Source organism: Cephus cinctus, unplaced genomic scaffold (genome assembly GCF_000341935.2).
Source record: "Cephus cinctus unplaced genomic scaffold, Ccin1 Ccin1_scaffold1333, whole genome shotgun sequence".
Classification (NCBI taxonomy): Eukaryota; Metazoa; Arthropoda; class Insecta; order Hymenoptera; family Cephidae; genus Cephus; species Cephus cinctus.
Window position 1 is genome coordinate 29,994 of NW_014333751.1, and position 16,742 is coordinate 46,735.

Here is a 16,742-nt window from a genome sequence, read left to right on the forward strand (position 1 = left end):
CTAGCGAGAAACGAGTACGACTGCAATCTGCCGATTATCTTTGAAAGCTGAAGCGGTAACAACATGGCCGTGATACATTGAAAGAAATGTCAGAAGCGAAATATACGTCGGGCGAACTGAGAATACCCTGAGAATTTGAAACAGATATGATTATCGTTTTGTTCCATGTGCTTTATCTTCTGGGGAGAATCATTTACAATACTTTCCAAGGTAAACGAGCGACTATTATCAAGGAAGAGATCAGCTTGGATATTGTCGAGAATAGTGAGAACGATTTTGATTACAAGTTCTATCAATGCGAGATTATGGGTTTGAAATTTTATCCACCGGTTTACGTACAACGATATGTCGCCGTTCAAAATGTACTTAGTAGTGAGCGTTACTCTGGAAAGATTAGAAAGGTATTGTATTTATTTATTATTCGACTTTATTGTTATGATTTTACGAACATTGTTTTTTTTAATCATCCCACATCCTTCGCATGTACGCGGGTTCTTACGCGGCTTGCAGACGATGTTATTTTCAATATTTCAAATGTAATTAGAATTTTTCGATGGCTATGATTCTTTTTACTGATACTGTGTTTCCTTGGAGTTTTTTTAATTAAAAAAAATTGTGTATGGTTATGGTAACAAATTTTAATTATGCGTAAGAACAGTAATTGTCACTTGTTTTTACGAATGATATTATCGATTATTTCTTTTTTTATATTTCTTTATGCTGCTTACATGTAAAATTATTTTATTCTTGCGATGAATGCCAGTTGAGATATTGCTGAATGTTATATATGAATATCACTTAAACAAATATATTACTCGAGTGTGTTTGTTTGTTGAAAATATCCCTTTGAATAAATGAGATTATACTTGTCACTGTGCTCTTTATGAGTAAACTTTTGCTGTGGCACATTAATTAGATGTACTTTTACTCTTATAGGTAGTAGACTTTGGCTGTGCAGAATTGGCCTTTTCAGTCTATTTGAAGAATACTCCTGGAATCCAAGAAATTTTACATGTTGACATAGATAAAGAAATACTGAATACATACAAACATAGAGTTGAGCCACTTCATGCTGATTTCTTACATACCAGATCAATTCCATTGACAATTCGTCTTTATGAAGGAAGTGTAACACATGCTGATCGAAAGTTGGAAAACTGTGATGCTGTTATTTGTATAGAGCTGTATGTCATGTTTTTTCATGAAATCATAAATTGAATTTATGTGCCATAATGAATTCAATAAGAGAATGAATTAGACATGTTAGTCACATATAATTTTTTTTACTTCAGAATCGAACATCTCTATCCAGATACATTAATGGATTTCCCATATAATGTTTTTGGATACATCAAACCTCGAGTTGTCGTTGTGACCACTCCTAATGCGGATTTCAATGTCCTGTTCGATAATTTCAGTGGATTTCGTCATCCTGATCACAAGTTTGAATGGAGCAGAGAACAATTCCGCGACTGGTAAGAATTAATAAGAGATCCTCTGGATTAGGATCTGTTAGAATCGTTGGTTAATTTGATCTACAGGGCGGAGAACATCGTCGCCAGGTATCCAAACTATGAGGTGACCATCCAAGGGATCGGTGATGGTCCTGCAGGTACAGAGCACTGTGGTTCTTGTTCACAAATGGCAGTGTTTCACAGACGAGAAGAGATCAATCAAGAGTGGATCCTTGGATCAGAAGGACTATTTAAGGAAGTTGCCTGCTATGAGTATCCTTTTCAAATGGACAATCGTTCTGACGAAGAGAAGATTCTGGATGCAGCAACCTATTATATTAGATATTTATGTGGAGTAGAGGAGGAGGAACTTGCTCTGGATAAACTTATGAATTCACTAGTGGCTTTTTGTATCACCACTGAGTTACTTCGAGAAATTTTGGTGAACGCTGGTTGGACAATAGTAGATCGACCAGAAGGACCTGTTATACTGGTGCCCGCACGTTCCGTGTTCTCCGAATCTGCATTCGATGATGATGATTTTCTGGACCACGAGCGACCGCGTTGGGGCGATGAATGGAATACTGATGAATCTAGTGTTCCCACTGAGTATTATGATAATAATGCTGTGCCTGAAGAAAATTGGGATGACGACGAAATGGATCAGGGGGATACCTTTAACGTTCAATATAGTGGCGGGTTTGCAGAAGATGAGTTGAATCGTTTCAGTCTTAATTATTATGATCATAACGATGAAGGTTTGGATGAATTCGACCAAGAACTCGTCATAGAAAAGACTTACGATGATCCACAGCGTACTCAAGAAGGAAATCATTTTGATCCTTATATGGAGATGGAGCATGATAATCATGAAGTACAGGATTTTGTTCCAGTTGATTTTCATAGTATTTCAGAGGAGCAGGAATTACCTAGTAATTCCGTAACTATAGGTTTGGATCAAATAGATTTGGATGATTTGGATATCTCAAATTCCAGTTTACAATCAGAACCAATTGTTATGACATCAATGCCATTTTCTAGCTACGGAGAGAATTATTTCTCAGGAGAAGAAAGCAGAGTAAGTTTTTACTTGAAAACGGAGCCAACAGACGATCCATTTTACAAGCAAAAATCGGAGGATGCGTTTCAGAGGAACAGAGGACTTTCAGAGGAGGTTTTTAATGGAGGTACAACTTATTCTCTGGATAAAATGAATCTCCATGACGACAGGATGACATCTCAACCACAACGGCCATTACAATTGACAACGAGTAGCGGTCTTAAGTTACTGTTTCCGCCAATTTTGCTTAAGTCCAAATCCATTGATAATTCTGTGCCATCGATTTCCAACGAAATTCATATTGAAAATGGCATCGAACAGTTGCCAATTAGAAATGGGGAATCTATTGAGTATTCATGTATATCTAACGCACATTTAAAACACGAAGCAAATCCTATGCAAAGTTTATCGTTAAATAGTATTACCAGTGACATAAGCGGGCAACCACAATTTACTAGTTCTCCGCGAGTTCTCCTAGAATCAGAAGATAAAAAACCTATGAAGAGTACTACAGCTTTACTCGAGGAACAATTATGCGAGAGAGAACAAGCACAACTTTCTTCTAGTAGAACAACAATGGAATCCAGCAGTAATGAAAATTTATTAGAAAATAGTAGTCAAACTTCTCTATTGGGTTTAAGTAATACCAGTGAATCCAGTAGTCTAATTATGGAAAAATGGTATCAGAATGAACGTATCCCTATGTATCAACAAGAATGTGTGACATTAAAAGGCGGAAATGATTTTTCTGACAAACCGGAAGAGACCACATCTGACAGTGACGTTCCTGAAGATACATTTGCAGGAATGTGTGAATCGAAGGAAGCTGATAGTCGGTGTAAAACTATTATAACGCAGAAGTGTGAATTAGACGAACATTCTAGTCAAGATGGTAATAACACCCTGTTGAATAACATCAATGATTTTTCAAAAGATTCAAAATGTATATTCATTCCGGAAGAGGATGCGAAATCCGAAAACAATCAAAGTAATTGCCAAACGTGTTCCAAGAATGTTCTTATCGCGGACACCGTCTCAACGAAAGAATCAAAAATTCCATGTGCGAGCCAAAGACCGGCTTCAAAACAAGAAATCGCCGAAGTCAAGCCAATTTCACCGGAAGCTTTAGAAACACCACCAAATAGTTTCTCGCCAGAGATTATGGACTCTGGATACCCAAACTCAGCATCAGCACTAGACATAACACCTGAAAACGACTTATCAAGTATTGCACACGACAGGATTTCTGACTCTGAATCACCCAGTGTAGCGGAGGCACCTAGACCAGGTTTTCTGGAGCTAGTCGAGGTTGAAAATGGCGACCTCGCTAATAACAACAGAGACGGGGAAGGAAATAACATGATAGCCGTAGGGATTAACGATGTGGAAGATCTTCAACCTCTGATTGACGTATTAGAAAATGATCTTGAGAACGAGAACGACATTTACGTCCTAGAAAACGGATTTCCATTGTGGCTACTGCGTATTTTAGAAATGGCTAATCCTGTGGATGTCGAGGGTGGCTTAAATTACCAACACCCACCTGATGAACCTGCAGGTATATAAATCAGATCCTGATAAATTGAAAAGTCCTTACAACCTACTTGGATTATAAAAAATATACTTTTTATACTTCAGGTGGAGATGCACCAGATCTTAATCTAGACCACGATGAAGGCTTCGATAGTAGTTCCTCCGAAGAGGACAGCGTAGTGGAGGATGATGAGGATGACGACGACGACGACGACGTAGACGATGCAACGACACCAAGTAGTGATAACACTGAAGATGATAATCCAGGAAATCTACCAAGAGACTGGGGAGCTGGTGGAGATCCTTGAAACATCTCGTTGACATCCTTTACACAGAGAACCTGTCCCTAATCCTGTATGTACATAAGCGAAGGCTTTTGGCTTTCCTTTCTTTTTAAAAGCAATGTGATATTCTCTTTGTTACTGTCAAAGGTTTGATCTTGTTATAGCTCATCTTTCCGAGTTGTGTGAATGTGGTGAGAATTTGACAATACGTCAGGGAGTTTGAATGATCGATGAATATACGAAAGTAGATTGCAACTCATTTAGCGCGTATTTGTCAAATATAATATAAATATAACTGTCGTAGTCCATAATTGAAAGTTCGTATTACACGAAATACACGGTATCCATTTCATCTTTTTTTCTAATACGCGATACACACGCTTGGATAACGATTAATTATATTAACGATAATAACGATTAATCGTTTACAGTAATAAATAATTAATCGTTATCCATAGAAAAGATCTTGCCTTCGTTTAGCGAGCTTCCGGAGAAATCTTTGTCTAACTGCGTACGAATGTTCTTCCAAAAAAATGGAAAATTAGCCGTTACTGACATGTTACTTATTAGTCTCTTTTTTTTGTATTCTTTAAACGTATAATTAAGAACAGCACATAAGACATATCAAACTATTTGCGTGCGTCTACGGCGAGCCGGAAAAAAAGAGCGAAAAGAAAGACAAACTAAAAATATTCCAAAGATGACAAAGTCGCTCGTTCGATACAATATATTTTCGTACGATCATGGATCCATTTTTTCTATACCGCTAGTTTTCCTCTGCGTGCAATTGCGCACTTCTAGTTTTTATCTGCGTGAAGATATATATGTATATATATTATATACGTTTCATTAATTCGCATACTTTTTTTCACTCTATTATTTTTCCACGGCAAAGTGGATACTTGTTAGAGTTTATGAATTTGTTACGATTCGATACAAAATATATTTGCTCTCTATGTTTTTATTTTCTATTTGTTTATTTTTAAACGCGTGCGGGTTGTGCTTGAGATTATTGAAAGTTTTGACTAATGTTTTCTAGATTGGTAACGGATTAAAAGAAAATTTACCTTCTATCGTAAGACTGATACTGCATATCGTTCTATTAGCGAATGTACGATTAATCGTAAAAGAGGATAGTAATAACAACAACAATAATATTAACAATAAAAATATGAGTTACGTAAGCTAGAGACAAAACAATGATAAAAACCCATGATGACAAATAACGATTAATAAATAAAACGACAAATAACGTAGAGAGGCTGAAAATGATGAAACAAATTATAATATATATTGACTCATAGGCAACATTTGGTACTTTTCTTTATTTCAGTAATAATGGAATGAAATTACAGGACGTACAATGTCACAATTAATTTTTTTCGTTATTACTTCCGGTTTTTGTTTTCCTCCTCTCAATTACTTTTTTTTTTCTTTATCCTTACAGGCGGTTATTCTAAATCTTTACACGATTGATTAGTTTTAGCATATTATTTAACGTCATGGAAATCATCCTTAATTGATGAGCCTCCTAATCAGCTTCCCTTTGCCTCTCTTTTTCTTTCTTTTTCCGTTCGATTTCAAGTTTTATATATTTTACTTCGTTTCGTGTGTACATTGAAACTCCCACTTAATCTCTTATTCACTCTATATACAGAAAGTTGACAGTTTTCCCTTTTTTGCCAATATTGATTATTCTTAATCATATCGATTTTACATGTTTATTTATTGAAGTCACGCAATTTTCCTGCTATCTTCATCCCTTCTGGTCCTTTACCTCTTTCTCTGTCTTTCCTCTATTTTCATTCATACATACTCATACGCCCACACACTCTGTCTCTTTTTCTTTTTTTTTGATATACGAATATTTATAATGGCTATGGTATCGGCTCGATTACAGTGCTATCATTATTATATTTTATACATAATGGTAGCTATCGCAAAAACAAAAAAACGGAATATTTATTTTTTTTTTATTTAAATATAGCGGTGAAAAGTGTTCAACGCACGTGGGATAATCTTACTTTTATAAATGGTCGAACTAATAAAAGAGAAGCTCTGCAAGAACAATATACGCGGAGGACGACGATTCGGTTCGTATGAAGATTTTGCAATTTACATTTGAATATTTTCATCATCTGTTCCTACTAAGTAATGGCACGTTTGATTGTGTAATTGTTTGATTTATTCTTGGAATGGCACGGCTCTAATATTGTTGTATAGAGAACATTTAGTCGAACACGGCCCAAAGATAGGAAACATTGTACAAAACAAAGCATTATTGGAAATAATATAAAGCACGGTGAGGGAGAGTGTAATCGTTACAAATCAATATTTATTTATTACACATGAATCGTGCAAAATAATTTTCTTTATCATACGATCGAGAGCGATTGGAAAACAAAGACAGACTTGTCGTGAAAACTGTATCGTAAGAGGAATGAAGAAACAAATTTACAATGCAAGAGGCCTATCGTGAAGTGTCAAAAAAAGATACAAAAGAATCATATATATGTATATATGATAAAAAGAAGTATAAGAACAATTAAATAAATCTGTCTTATATCCTACAAAGGGAATTCAAACGCATGCTCGTTACGTCCATATTAAATTCGACGTCACCGTCGTCAGACTAGTTCCGCCAGAAGGAAAGTAAATGAGAAAAAAGAAATAGTATCCAGGTTTTATCCTAGAAATATTACTCAACAGTTTCAAATATACTCCCAAGAGTGCACAAAAAAAAAAAATAAGACGTTCGTTCCACAAGAAAAGAGAACGTATCTTTTTTCCCATTGTCCCCCGAGACTCTTAAATCATACTTAAATATAGCCGCACGGTGCAATTACAGTTTACAGTCATATACGCGTGTCTCGTATTAGATACAAAAGAAATATAATTGTAAAACGTAACAAAGTGACTAACGATAATGTCTTTCGAATAATATCAATAGAGAACGTATAAAGTGTAGCCGCTCTGACTCTTATTCGCCATGAGATTGAGTCGTAAGCGATCACCAAAGTTTTCTCTGCCTAAACTGACGTACACGTGCTCGGCCGTCATTTTTACTTCATTATTGCTACTTGTACGTCAGGACGGCATTATTACATGCAGCTATAAACATGTACTCGTTATATACGATTCCGCTACCAGCCACTGAGTATTCCAACACACTCATTCATGGATACACCTGCAAACGCTCATATTGGAGTACACACAGAAGACACGAAAAGTCACACGTGCAATAGTTTTCTTTTATTTCTTGTTCTCAAAATACTCAGCGTCCGGTACCAAGTGTATCTTCTTCATTACTACCCTCTTGTTCTAACATTCTTGGTTATTTACTCTTCTTTTTTTTATTACTTTTTTTGCTCTGTTTACCTTTGTGTTTCTTTTGCTCTCTCTCTCTCTCTCTCTCTCTTTCTCTGTTCCTGTACTACTCTAGGAGTAATTACGGCATCACACCACTTCCTTAAGACTGTCTCGACTCTGAGAATGTATCGCATGATGATGCATATCACCTCCTGGTGCACTGTCACGGCGCACTACGTTACCTCCCATAACTTCCCTCTTGTTAGCAGCCTCTTTTATACTGGATAACGTTTTGCTTAACCAGGGCCAGCTGTTGCGAGCTGCTTGAAGCTCCGATGCAGTCGCATGGAGTTGATGAGTCAAGTCCTAAATGCAAATTGATATGAACAGAAGTAGGAATTGTTCTAAACGAACGTAATTAAATTGCACGAACAACAATTGTTATTCTACCTGATTTCTACACTCAGCTTCCACGTGCATTAATTTTGTCTGGGCCAATTCCAATTCCAATTCTCGTACCCTCTCCTGGGCTCGGTGTAACATAGGATCTATTCGATTCTCCAGTGGATGTGATATATCTGCCAATACGCTTGCTGATTCCGTAATGGAACTTCTGCACTTGTCACATTTTGATACCTTACTCTAGTTACAGAGAAGTTTAATATTAAAAATGTATTAATTGACTTTCCATACTTGTATAATTTTTATATCGACTCACTCGGAGGTCACTCAGCGTATTCTTGGCCGCATTGTAATCATCCTCCAGGCGTTGACAAATCTAAAATTCATTCGTCATCAGTAATTAGATACATTTAACACGGCGAAGGTCTGTTTGTTTATCAAACGATGCATAAACAATTACCTGTTTATATTCTGCTATTATCACTGCGCTACGCCGATTGTTAGCATCTGCACTAGCTACTTCACGTTGTAGCATTTCCTTAACTTGACTCAATTCAGCCTCCAGCCGTTGTTTCTCCTCTTCGTTCCTCGTGACCGCGCCACGAAGTTGCTCCACCTCGTTGCTGTACTCGTCGGCATCTTCCTGAGCTTCTGCAATTATTCACGTGCCACATTTAGTCTCTGCACATTCAACTGTTTCATATTTTTTGGTCACATACGTTTACAATCATTGTTCTCCTAATTATAAATCTAATCGAGTAACGATAAAAACGTGAGGTTACACATGGTAATTATTCGCTTTCACTATAGCAACAGGGAATACAGTAAAAATATATTTATTTTTAATTTTAATGTCGCATCTGGTACATGCATACAAATTAAATATTTCTTTTCTATTTCAACTGAAACTTGGACTTTGTGTCTCTATTATAATTATATACGTTATAATACCAATGACAATCTCTTACTCTTTCTAGCTATTCTCAGTACGTAAATCGAACTCATGTCCGGGATACGTGTCGCGTACGTATCGTAATACGTTCCAAGTGATACTAATCGAGCGTTTGGTACACTGTCAAGGCGCACAGTGTATTTACACTATTGCGAAAGAGAATATCGGCTCGTTTTAAACTGCTGTTGTTGCAGGCGATAGATACCTTCTCGGTATCCCGTTGCACGTGGAACAACAACAAAGTTCAGATTTCGCATAAAGTGAGAATCTACTCGACGTTATTCATATAATGGAAAAGAGCAAATCATTATTGAATCTCGTTCTATTTTACTTTCACCGAACTCGTAAGGATCATTTCGTAATAGGAATTGATCGCGTTCGCATGGTTGGTGAAAAGAGGATCACGCAACAAGTAAGATAAAAAAAATTATCGAAGCGGTTACTTGATGTGAATTTAAAATAAAAGAAAACAGCTATTGGATCAACTTACTGCGGATTTTTGAAATTATACACCTTTTCAAACGGATACCGCATGCATTGTCATACGTGAAGTATCTTCTTGATAGTAGGTGACAGAAATGTTTTCTTTGACGTGAATATCTGCAGAAATTATATCCACCGCAGGTAAAGAAAGAGGATATCACCGAGTTCAAAAACATAACTGAATGCGCGTCATTACGAGTACAGAATTAAATGCATTTGGCATGTTTAAATTTCGCGTAGATTACAAGGATGCCTTATCCATTGTATGTACAATGTTGTTAAGACTTTGAGTAATGACGACTTCCTTGTACCCGTTTAGTGACGTGAAACGATTCGTAATGGCTGTAAACGTTACAGCGTCTGACGCAATTTTTTAATGAATGCGTAACCAATGATAGTTAATTTTTTTTCTTTGCAGTACTCAATTACTATTAGTGAGTTAGTTCATCCTGTAGAGGTCAATCAATGAAATTTCTTCATCCATTGATAACACTTATCATGCACTTTACATTCCCCATGATGCAAAATGAAATGTACATTCCAAAGCCACAGGATACGCAGGAGGATGATGGAACATGGAGGAATGACAGTACGAAGTAAAAGAGAAAAAGAACGGGTGCAATTGATAAAACTACAAAGAGACGTATGAAAAGAAAGGACTGCTTTATTTCAACAAATAATAATAAATAAATTATAAATTAAAAAAAGGTACAAGTATCGTTTGACGTTGAGTTTTACGGTTTAACTTTTTTTTTTCCTACAATTCGAATGTTCGCGCGCTTTTATGAATATATATGTTTTCATATGAAATGATGGACATTGTTACAACATACGTTTGTCAATACGTTATACGCGGGAATGGTAGGTAAATGCTTTCATGAGGTAAATTCGAGAGAAATGAGTTCTGGTCAGAATGAATTGGCCATTTCGAAATTCCACATTGGAAAATCATATCCACTGAATCTTTGATTAATGTAATTACTTAATTGACTGCCGTATTTCTCAATTTTATCTAACGGCATACGGACGATATCTCCTGTGCTCCAGGAGGAATATCCGGCGCTGTTCGTTGAACCTTGCTCTGCAAAAGAGTTTTCGTTCTCTAAGAAGAGAAAAAAATAACAAATGTACCACGAATTATTTCGTAAAAGCATTCCTTTTCACGTAAGGCAACCAACGAGATTACGAATCCACCAGCAGACGTGTCCATCACCATCGGGTTTTGATTAAACTGTAACTTTGTGCCGTAGCAAGGATGAAATCAGATTCTTTTTCTTTTATCTGATTTACATTGGTGAACTCAGACATATATGTGAAATTAATTTTTATTTACGTCTAGAGACTAGATTGTCCTTTTTTATTATTCTTACAATTCTAAAGAAGCGTTGCAATGGTACGAGACATGCATACTAATTCTACCAGAGGGATTAAGCTTACTACAGTAGTTACTTTTACGAGACGATACTAAGAATCGATGAGTGCCCTTTCTAATGTTATTTGTTTAAATAAACGAAAGGTGTTTATATAAGATCTTAACAATAATGACTACGGGCAATCATCGATACTTTTCGCGAAGTTCCCCAATAAAGGAAAGTGGAGAATAGGAAGATACTAAATTCTTAGACTAAGTACTACACGACTTTACTACAAAGCCAAAAATTGTTTGCGAAACGCTTTTGGTTTTTTTTTCAGTTGGTCATTAATAATAAGATTAATTAATCCATTAAAGCCAAAGGAGTCTTGAGTATAAAAATATCAAAAGTATACTTCAACTTTTAAAGTTTTTTAACCTTTAGAAGACGGGCGGGCAGTCAGTCTTGTAGCCTCATCTTCTTTATACAGTATGAATTTAGCGTGCATATTAAGATTCCAAGTCAAAAATTGTAGATGTTAAAAAAATCCACTCGTCCTCTAAAGTTTAAATATCAAAAGTATTCGTGAACTTTCACAGCCGTCGTAAATAAAAAATGACTTTTACGTATTTTCAGTGATGACTATTCTAAATATTTTTCATTTTAGTACGGAACTGCATGTAGTTATTCTTAAGTCTTTTTACAGATTAAAACGCACGCGGATGAAGGATACATGGGATTTTAGGAACGACGAGGAGATACCAAGCGTCAAACGTAGAAGATGAAGTTACCTTTTAGCGCCATGAATTCTGCTTCGTATTTCTTCAATTTCTTCAGCGTAACTGAACAGGCAAGCTTCATCACGTAACGAGAGATTTCCTCGTTGCGACAACGCTTTGGTAAGTGGACACGAAAATATTTCAATATACTTTCAAAATCCAATTGAAGTAGTTCCTTCTTACATAGCTGAAAAATATATGAATTTAATTTATTTGACCGTAATGGGTATTACTTTTTTCCACATTTAGATAATTTTACTTCTTACCATTAGCAATGCCAAAGCAATTTGGAATAGCGTATCAAGCCCTTGGAGTAGAAATACGTCTAAAATATGGAATACCAGAAATAAAGGAAATCTGGCAGTAAATAACGTAAGAAACCATTGTGCGGCGAACATATGCGTCTCTACTCCACGATCACAAAAATGTTTGTAGAGTTCTGGAAGTTGGTCCTAAAATTTTATGATATTAAATAAAAACCGTTTATTTTTTAAAACTAAGCAATTTCGTAATAACGTACCTCCATTAATCGATTTAATTGGTAAAAACGCATATGAAGATTGTCAAATCGGTCTTTGTACAAATCCCGAAGGCCATAATCATACATGAGTTTCACTAGGACACAGAAAGACTGTTCCTCTGGCATCTGTACACAAATATCATTTATTTTTGTCAGTCTGGATTATGAGATATTTGTATTTTTAAGATTCGAAATTTCTTACGTGTAGCAATAGACTGGCAACTAAAAAACTGAGCCCTTGACAGTATCCGACCTCTTCATCGTGAACAGCATACGCTTTGCTTATTCTATATAAGGAATCCTGACCGAGACCACCAGTTTCCTTAAAAAAATCATGCGCTGGAAAAGTCCTATTGATGTCTCTCAGAATAACACTCTCGCAGTTGCTTTCCTATTAAAAAAGTATTTTTCCAATAAACATGTTATATTGCAAATCGTTATTAATGACTTGCTTACCTTAGTAATTAGAGTTCGATATTTATTCATCATTTCAAGTGAGTTGTCGCAATTGCTTAAACGCTGCCAGACTTCCCCGCGCAGTGCTTCAGGAATTCCTAGTTTAGTTAATTTTGTCAGTAACTTTGGACGCTGTTCGTTCACGTGCCAACTGTCGAGAACTTCTGCCCAACTAGCCAATTCGTCGGCAGAGCAATCCTTAGATACTTCACCAGTTCCGCTCAACATAGGTTCATCACCATCTGAAAAGAGGAGAATCAATGTAAAATTAATCCTATGACGTTTATGTTAAAATTATTTAAAATCTATATATGATATTTTACCAGAATCTATTTCTTCTTTAGGAGTAAGAGTGTCGATACTAGTAAGAGACGGGGATCTTATTAGAGACGCCAAATTCAAAGCAAGATTCAATCTGTTCCTATCTAACTCGCCAGATGTCTCTATGCTTTGAACTTCATAATGAATATCTGCACCGTCCCCAGATATAATCTGTGCAAATATACAATTAGTATTCATGAAATTAGTATCAGGGATACGCATTGTAGATGCACACTGACCTCTTTTGAATTTAGATAGAATTGTTGCACAAGATTTCTCTTATTGAAGTACCAAAATCTTTCGTTTTGTGGGAATATCTTAACGGGCGTCTCTATGACAAATCTCACTGGATCGCGAATTCCACGTATAACCAAATCCACTGCTACTGTCATAAATATTTTCCCCTCTCTCGTTGTTTCCAAATTGAGACTTTCTAAAGCAGGATCTGCAGGATCCCACCGACCACATATATTGTAGCACTGTTTTTCCTGGGCTATTGGTCCTGTACTTACTTCCTGAAATTAAATATTAATCTTGCATTTATACAAATCAAAAGATTATAAAACTTTATAAGAGTCTTTACCATTTCCAGCAATCTCATATCACTGTGTTTGACGTTTCTTCCTGGGCTGACAAGAACGCCAAAGCATCTTTCTACCTCAAGAGCGACACCACCTTCCTTACTGGACACTTGCTGAATACTTAGACACACCTGCTTTGTTACGTTACAACGAAATTTAAAGCAATTTCTGTCCTTGGGAACAGTGCTGAAGCCACCCTTGCCGTCCTCTTCCTTGATTTCCATGGAAACTTCAAAAATGAATACACGTGAATTGGCTTTCTCGCTACCGGCATTAAAACCGTTGAAGTCACTTCCAGTCAAAGAATTTGTCATAGATCTAGGAATCCTCTGGAAAGCTTTTGCAAAGCATGCCGACACTTGCCCGACCTAATATAAATATTAAATATTTCATTTGAATAATTTACTCAACAAGTTATTGATCAACTGAAACAAAAGAAGTATCAACTTACAGCTTCAGGGATATTACACCGGAAAACGTGACACTGAAATATGGCGGATTCCAAAGTATCACCGTGAGACCACGTGAACGCAAAACACGCTGCACAGGGTCCGTTATTTTCACCACGAGCATAAAATAAAATACGCTGCACTTCATAATGCGCAATAGCTTGCTGTGTAGCGGCATCATAGAGCCTGCAATTTTATATATATAATATGAATTTCGATATATTTATCAGTCTCAAAAATGTTTTCCTTTTCAAATTTACTCACACCACGCAGCCCTGTGAACTACTTGGAACAGAAACTGATACTTTTATTCCAAGATTTTGAGTCTGTTCAGCATTTAGGATATTCATATTCCGCTGTATTTCGCATTCCGACTTCGGTGCATTTATTGCAGCTGCACCAAGATAAGTTACGCCATTAAATACAGTGCATTCTTGCTGCATGTCCGATATCGCAGTCATTTCTACAACAGAGTTTTCATTTTGAATTATCAAGTAAATTTGAAATTTCCGAACAGTAAGTATCTCCTTTGCTCAGTTTCAATTTGTTCTTTTTTGTAATACCTTCCTCCGTGTAATCATCCGGCTTCATAACGTCCTGCTTTTCTGGAGTTATCGCGAATGGTGTCACTTCATAAAACTGACTCTGACCAACTTTCTTTACTTTTTGATGTGATTGACTGCTGCTTATTAATTTAACCTCGCTGGCCTCCATCTTCGAATCTTCCGTCAGTACCTGAAATTAGTATTTCATTTCGAATTATGATCAATCACGTGGATTATTAAATTCAAATGAACTTTGGAATGTGATAAAATTATCCGATAAAGAAAAAACGCATGGTCAAAGTTGTTCACTAAAACAATTAAGACGGCCTATAACAAGTATTAGATGTAGCGATAATTCTTATCACCTAAGCAATTCATCTCCCATTCCACACAAAATAATAAAAAGTAACGTAACAATTAATAAGTCCTAGTTATTTAAACTGAATCCTAAGGGAATGAGTTACCTCGCGAAGATTATTTTGTAAATCCTCTAAATTTCCGTTGTTGGCAATTTTTAATGTCGGCGGCTCCGGCAATGTCTGTTGTTGTTTACTTGTTCCTTTTTCGCTTACGAATTCATACTCGTCGCTGGTCGCCACTGATTCCATAGACTTGACGCTCATGCTATCCTCCATAACTAAGCCTGCAAAGTTTATTGTCATTGAACCCACGCATTATTGCATTGCACCTACATTGTGTACTGTTGAGTTGCATTATTGCGTCGACAAAGAAAACACGAATCCTAAGGAATGACGAATGGTGCATCTTGCAATGACGCATTTATCGGACGTATAGTTTTATGGCAACGCAACTTGAGGATGAAATAATGGCAAATCGCAACAATATGTAGGAAGAAAAGCATACGATATACATATAATAATGGAGCATTGTCAATCGACACGTGATCGTGAAACGTATTAGATGGCTGTTTTGTATCGCTTTTAATACGAATAACAATACATACATATAGCTATAATTGCGGACAGAAAAATAAAAAGAAACAAACAGGGGGCTGTTTCTCTTTAACAATTTTATGACACATTGTCGATGTGGGAGTATTTTTTATGAGTAATTAACAGAACACTGAAAGAATACGGAATGTTTTGTTATGATTTTATTTTTATGTCACTACGGATAATATATATGTATATATATTAGGTCAGACTACTTTAATCAGACGAAAACATGAGATCCATGCATTTTTGCGATAAAAGATTTGAGTTTGTTAAAGTTTAAATTATCCAGTTGAGATATATCGGATATCCGGCGAAAACTATGTAAACCATAATAATTATCAGAAAGATAAATAAAGAAATGTGGTTAGAATATTAGGAGCTAAGAAATTTTAATCAGACAGTTTTGTATTACTTAAGCATATAAATTATGAGAAGGAAAATAATCTTGGAAGAGAATCGTATTGGAAAAATCACACCGCCAAGAAGAAGTGGATATAGGCTTTGTTATAAATATTGATATTGATCGAAAACAATCTGATAAAAATCTTATCGGTGACAAACACGAGCATATAATGGTAATTGATAAAGTTCAAGGAATGTTTCAAGCAAGTAGAGATTTCGCAATGTAATGAGTGCATTTGCACAAAGAAATAAAGATAAAAGACAAGAGCTTAAATAATTCGAAACACTCGAATATGTTTTGATATTTCACAGGGATCTAGTCTCACCAGAATGTTGTAAATGGCTCGAAGTCTTGTCAGATCATTTGATTCTCATTCTAACGCAGTCATACCCGCGTGGCGACGATTCTCTTGGCTCCCTATGTGCCGATTCTGCGTGAAGAAACCTCGTCGAACGTCAAAATTAATAGTGCTCTCTTAATACCAGACAAACCTCGAGGACATTTCCGACGGATTGCGTGGTTCGCGTACATCAATGAACCGCACCCTTAAATATCTTACGAGAATATCAGGTTTCGTTTGATGGCACGGCGGCTCACTTACTCGATCCTAAATAACTATTTACATGTTTTCTGCGGATAGAACACGTAGGACACTGACAGAAACGACCGCACCATCAGCCATTTGGTCACTAAGATTCCGGAAATTGAGTATAGCTCTCTCGGTGCCTAAAAAAGCGGCAAATACAAAGCAACATATTCTGACAAATCGTAGCACCATTATTTTTTCAATTAACAGGATGAAAATTGCAAATCTCCTCATTGCATATCCTCGAAATACATTTCTCTTGGATTTCCCAAAGATGTATCTGCATAAAGTATTGTAATTTCCAAAAACGCTGTCTA

At 36.2% G+C, this 16,742-nt stretch overlaps 2 protein-coding genes across 7 annotated transcripts; one reads left to right on the top strand and one right to left on the bottom strand.

The window, feature by feature from the left end:
- The first annotated feature begins 26 nt into the window (after positions 1-26).
- LOC107272936 lies at positions 27-12,108 on the top strand. 3 transcript variants are annotated; one of them, XR_001539091.2, is made up of 8 exons: positions 27-401; positions 937-1,184; positions 1,293-1,475; positions 1,542-4,072; positions 4,153-4,401; positions 9,896-10,185; positions 11,536-11,728; positions 11,858-12,108. XR_001539091.2 is itself a non-coding variant. In XM_015750623.2 (6 exons), exons 1-5 carry the CDS (start codon positions 147-149, stop codon positions 4,353-4,355), a joined length of 3,420 nt encoding a protein of 1,139 aa, XP_015606109.1. In that variant the 5' UTR covers positions 27-146; the 3' UTR covers positions 4,356-4,401; positions 11,536-11,661. The 3 variants fall into 3 exon arrangements, 2 of the variants coding, with proteins under 2 accessions (XP_015606109.1, XP_015606108.1); XM_015750623.2 differs by lacking the exons at positions 9,896-10,185; positions 11,858-12,108 and having other exon boundaries at positions 11,536-11,661; XM_015750622.2 differs by lacking the exons at positions 9,896-10,185; positions 11,536-11,728; positions 11,858-12,108 and having other exon boundaries at positions 4,153-5,515.
- Positions 5,642-16,628, bottom strand: LOC107272937 (rab GTPase-activating protein 1-like). Of its 4 annotated transcripts, XM_015750625.2 has the most exons (17): positions 16,165-16,615; positions 14,945-15,123; positions 14,499-14,670; positions 14,200-14,398; positions 13,938-14,121; positions 13,489-13,854; positions 13,145-13,420; positions 12,908-13,076; positions 12,585-12,826; positions 12,331-12,519; positions 12,129-12,254; positions 11,875-12,060; positions 11,621-11,795; positions 8,503-8,693; positions 8,359-8,418; positions 8,091-8,282; positions 5,642-8,006 (listed from the first exon to the last, which is right to left on the bottom strand). In XM_015750625.2, exons 2-17 carry the CDS (start codon positions 15,113-15,115, stop codon positions 7,788-7,790), a joined length of 3,117 nt encoding a protein of 1,038 aa, XP_015606111.1. In that variant the 5' UTR covers positions 15,116-15,123; positions 16,165-16,615; the 3' UTR covers positions 5,642-7,787. The 4 variants fall into 4 exon arrangements, with proteins under 4 accessions (XP_015606111.1, XP_024946020.1, XP_015606113.1 ...); XM_025090252.1 differs by lacking the exon at positions 14,945-15,123 and having other exon boundaries at positions 16,165-16,619; XM_015750627.2 differs by lacking the exons at positions 5,642-8,006; positions 8,091-8,282; positions 8,359-8,418; positions 8,503-8,693 and adding an exon at positions 10,116-10,558 and having other exon boundaries at positions 16,165-16,628.
- Between the last annotated feature and the right edge of the window lie 114 nt (positions 16,629-16,742).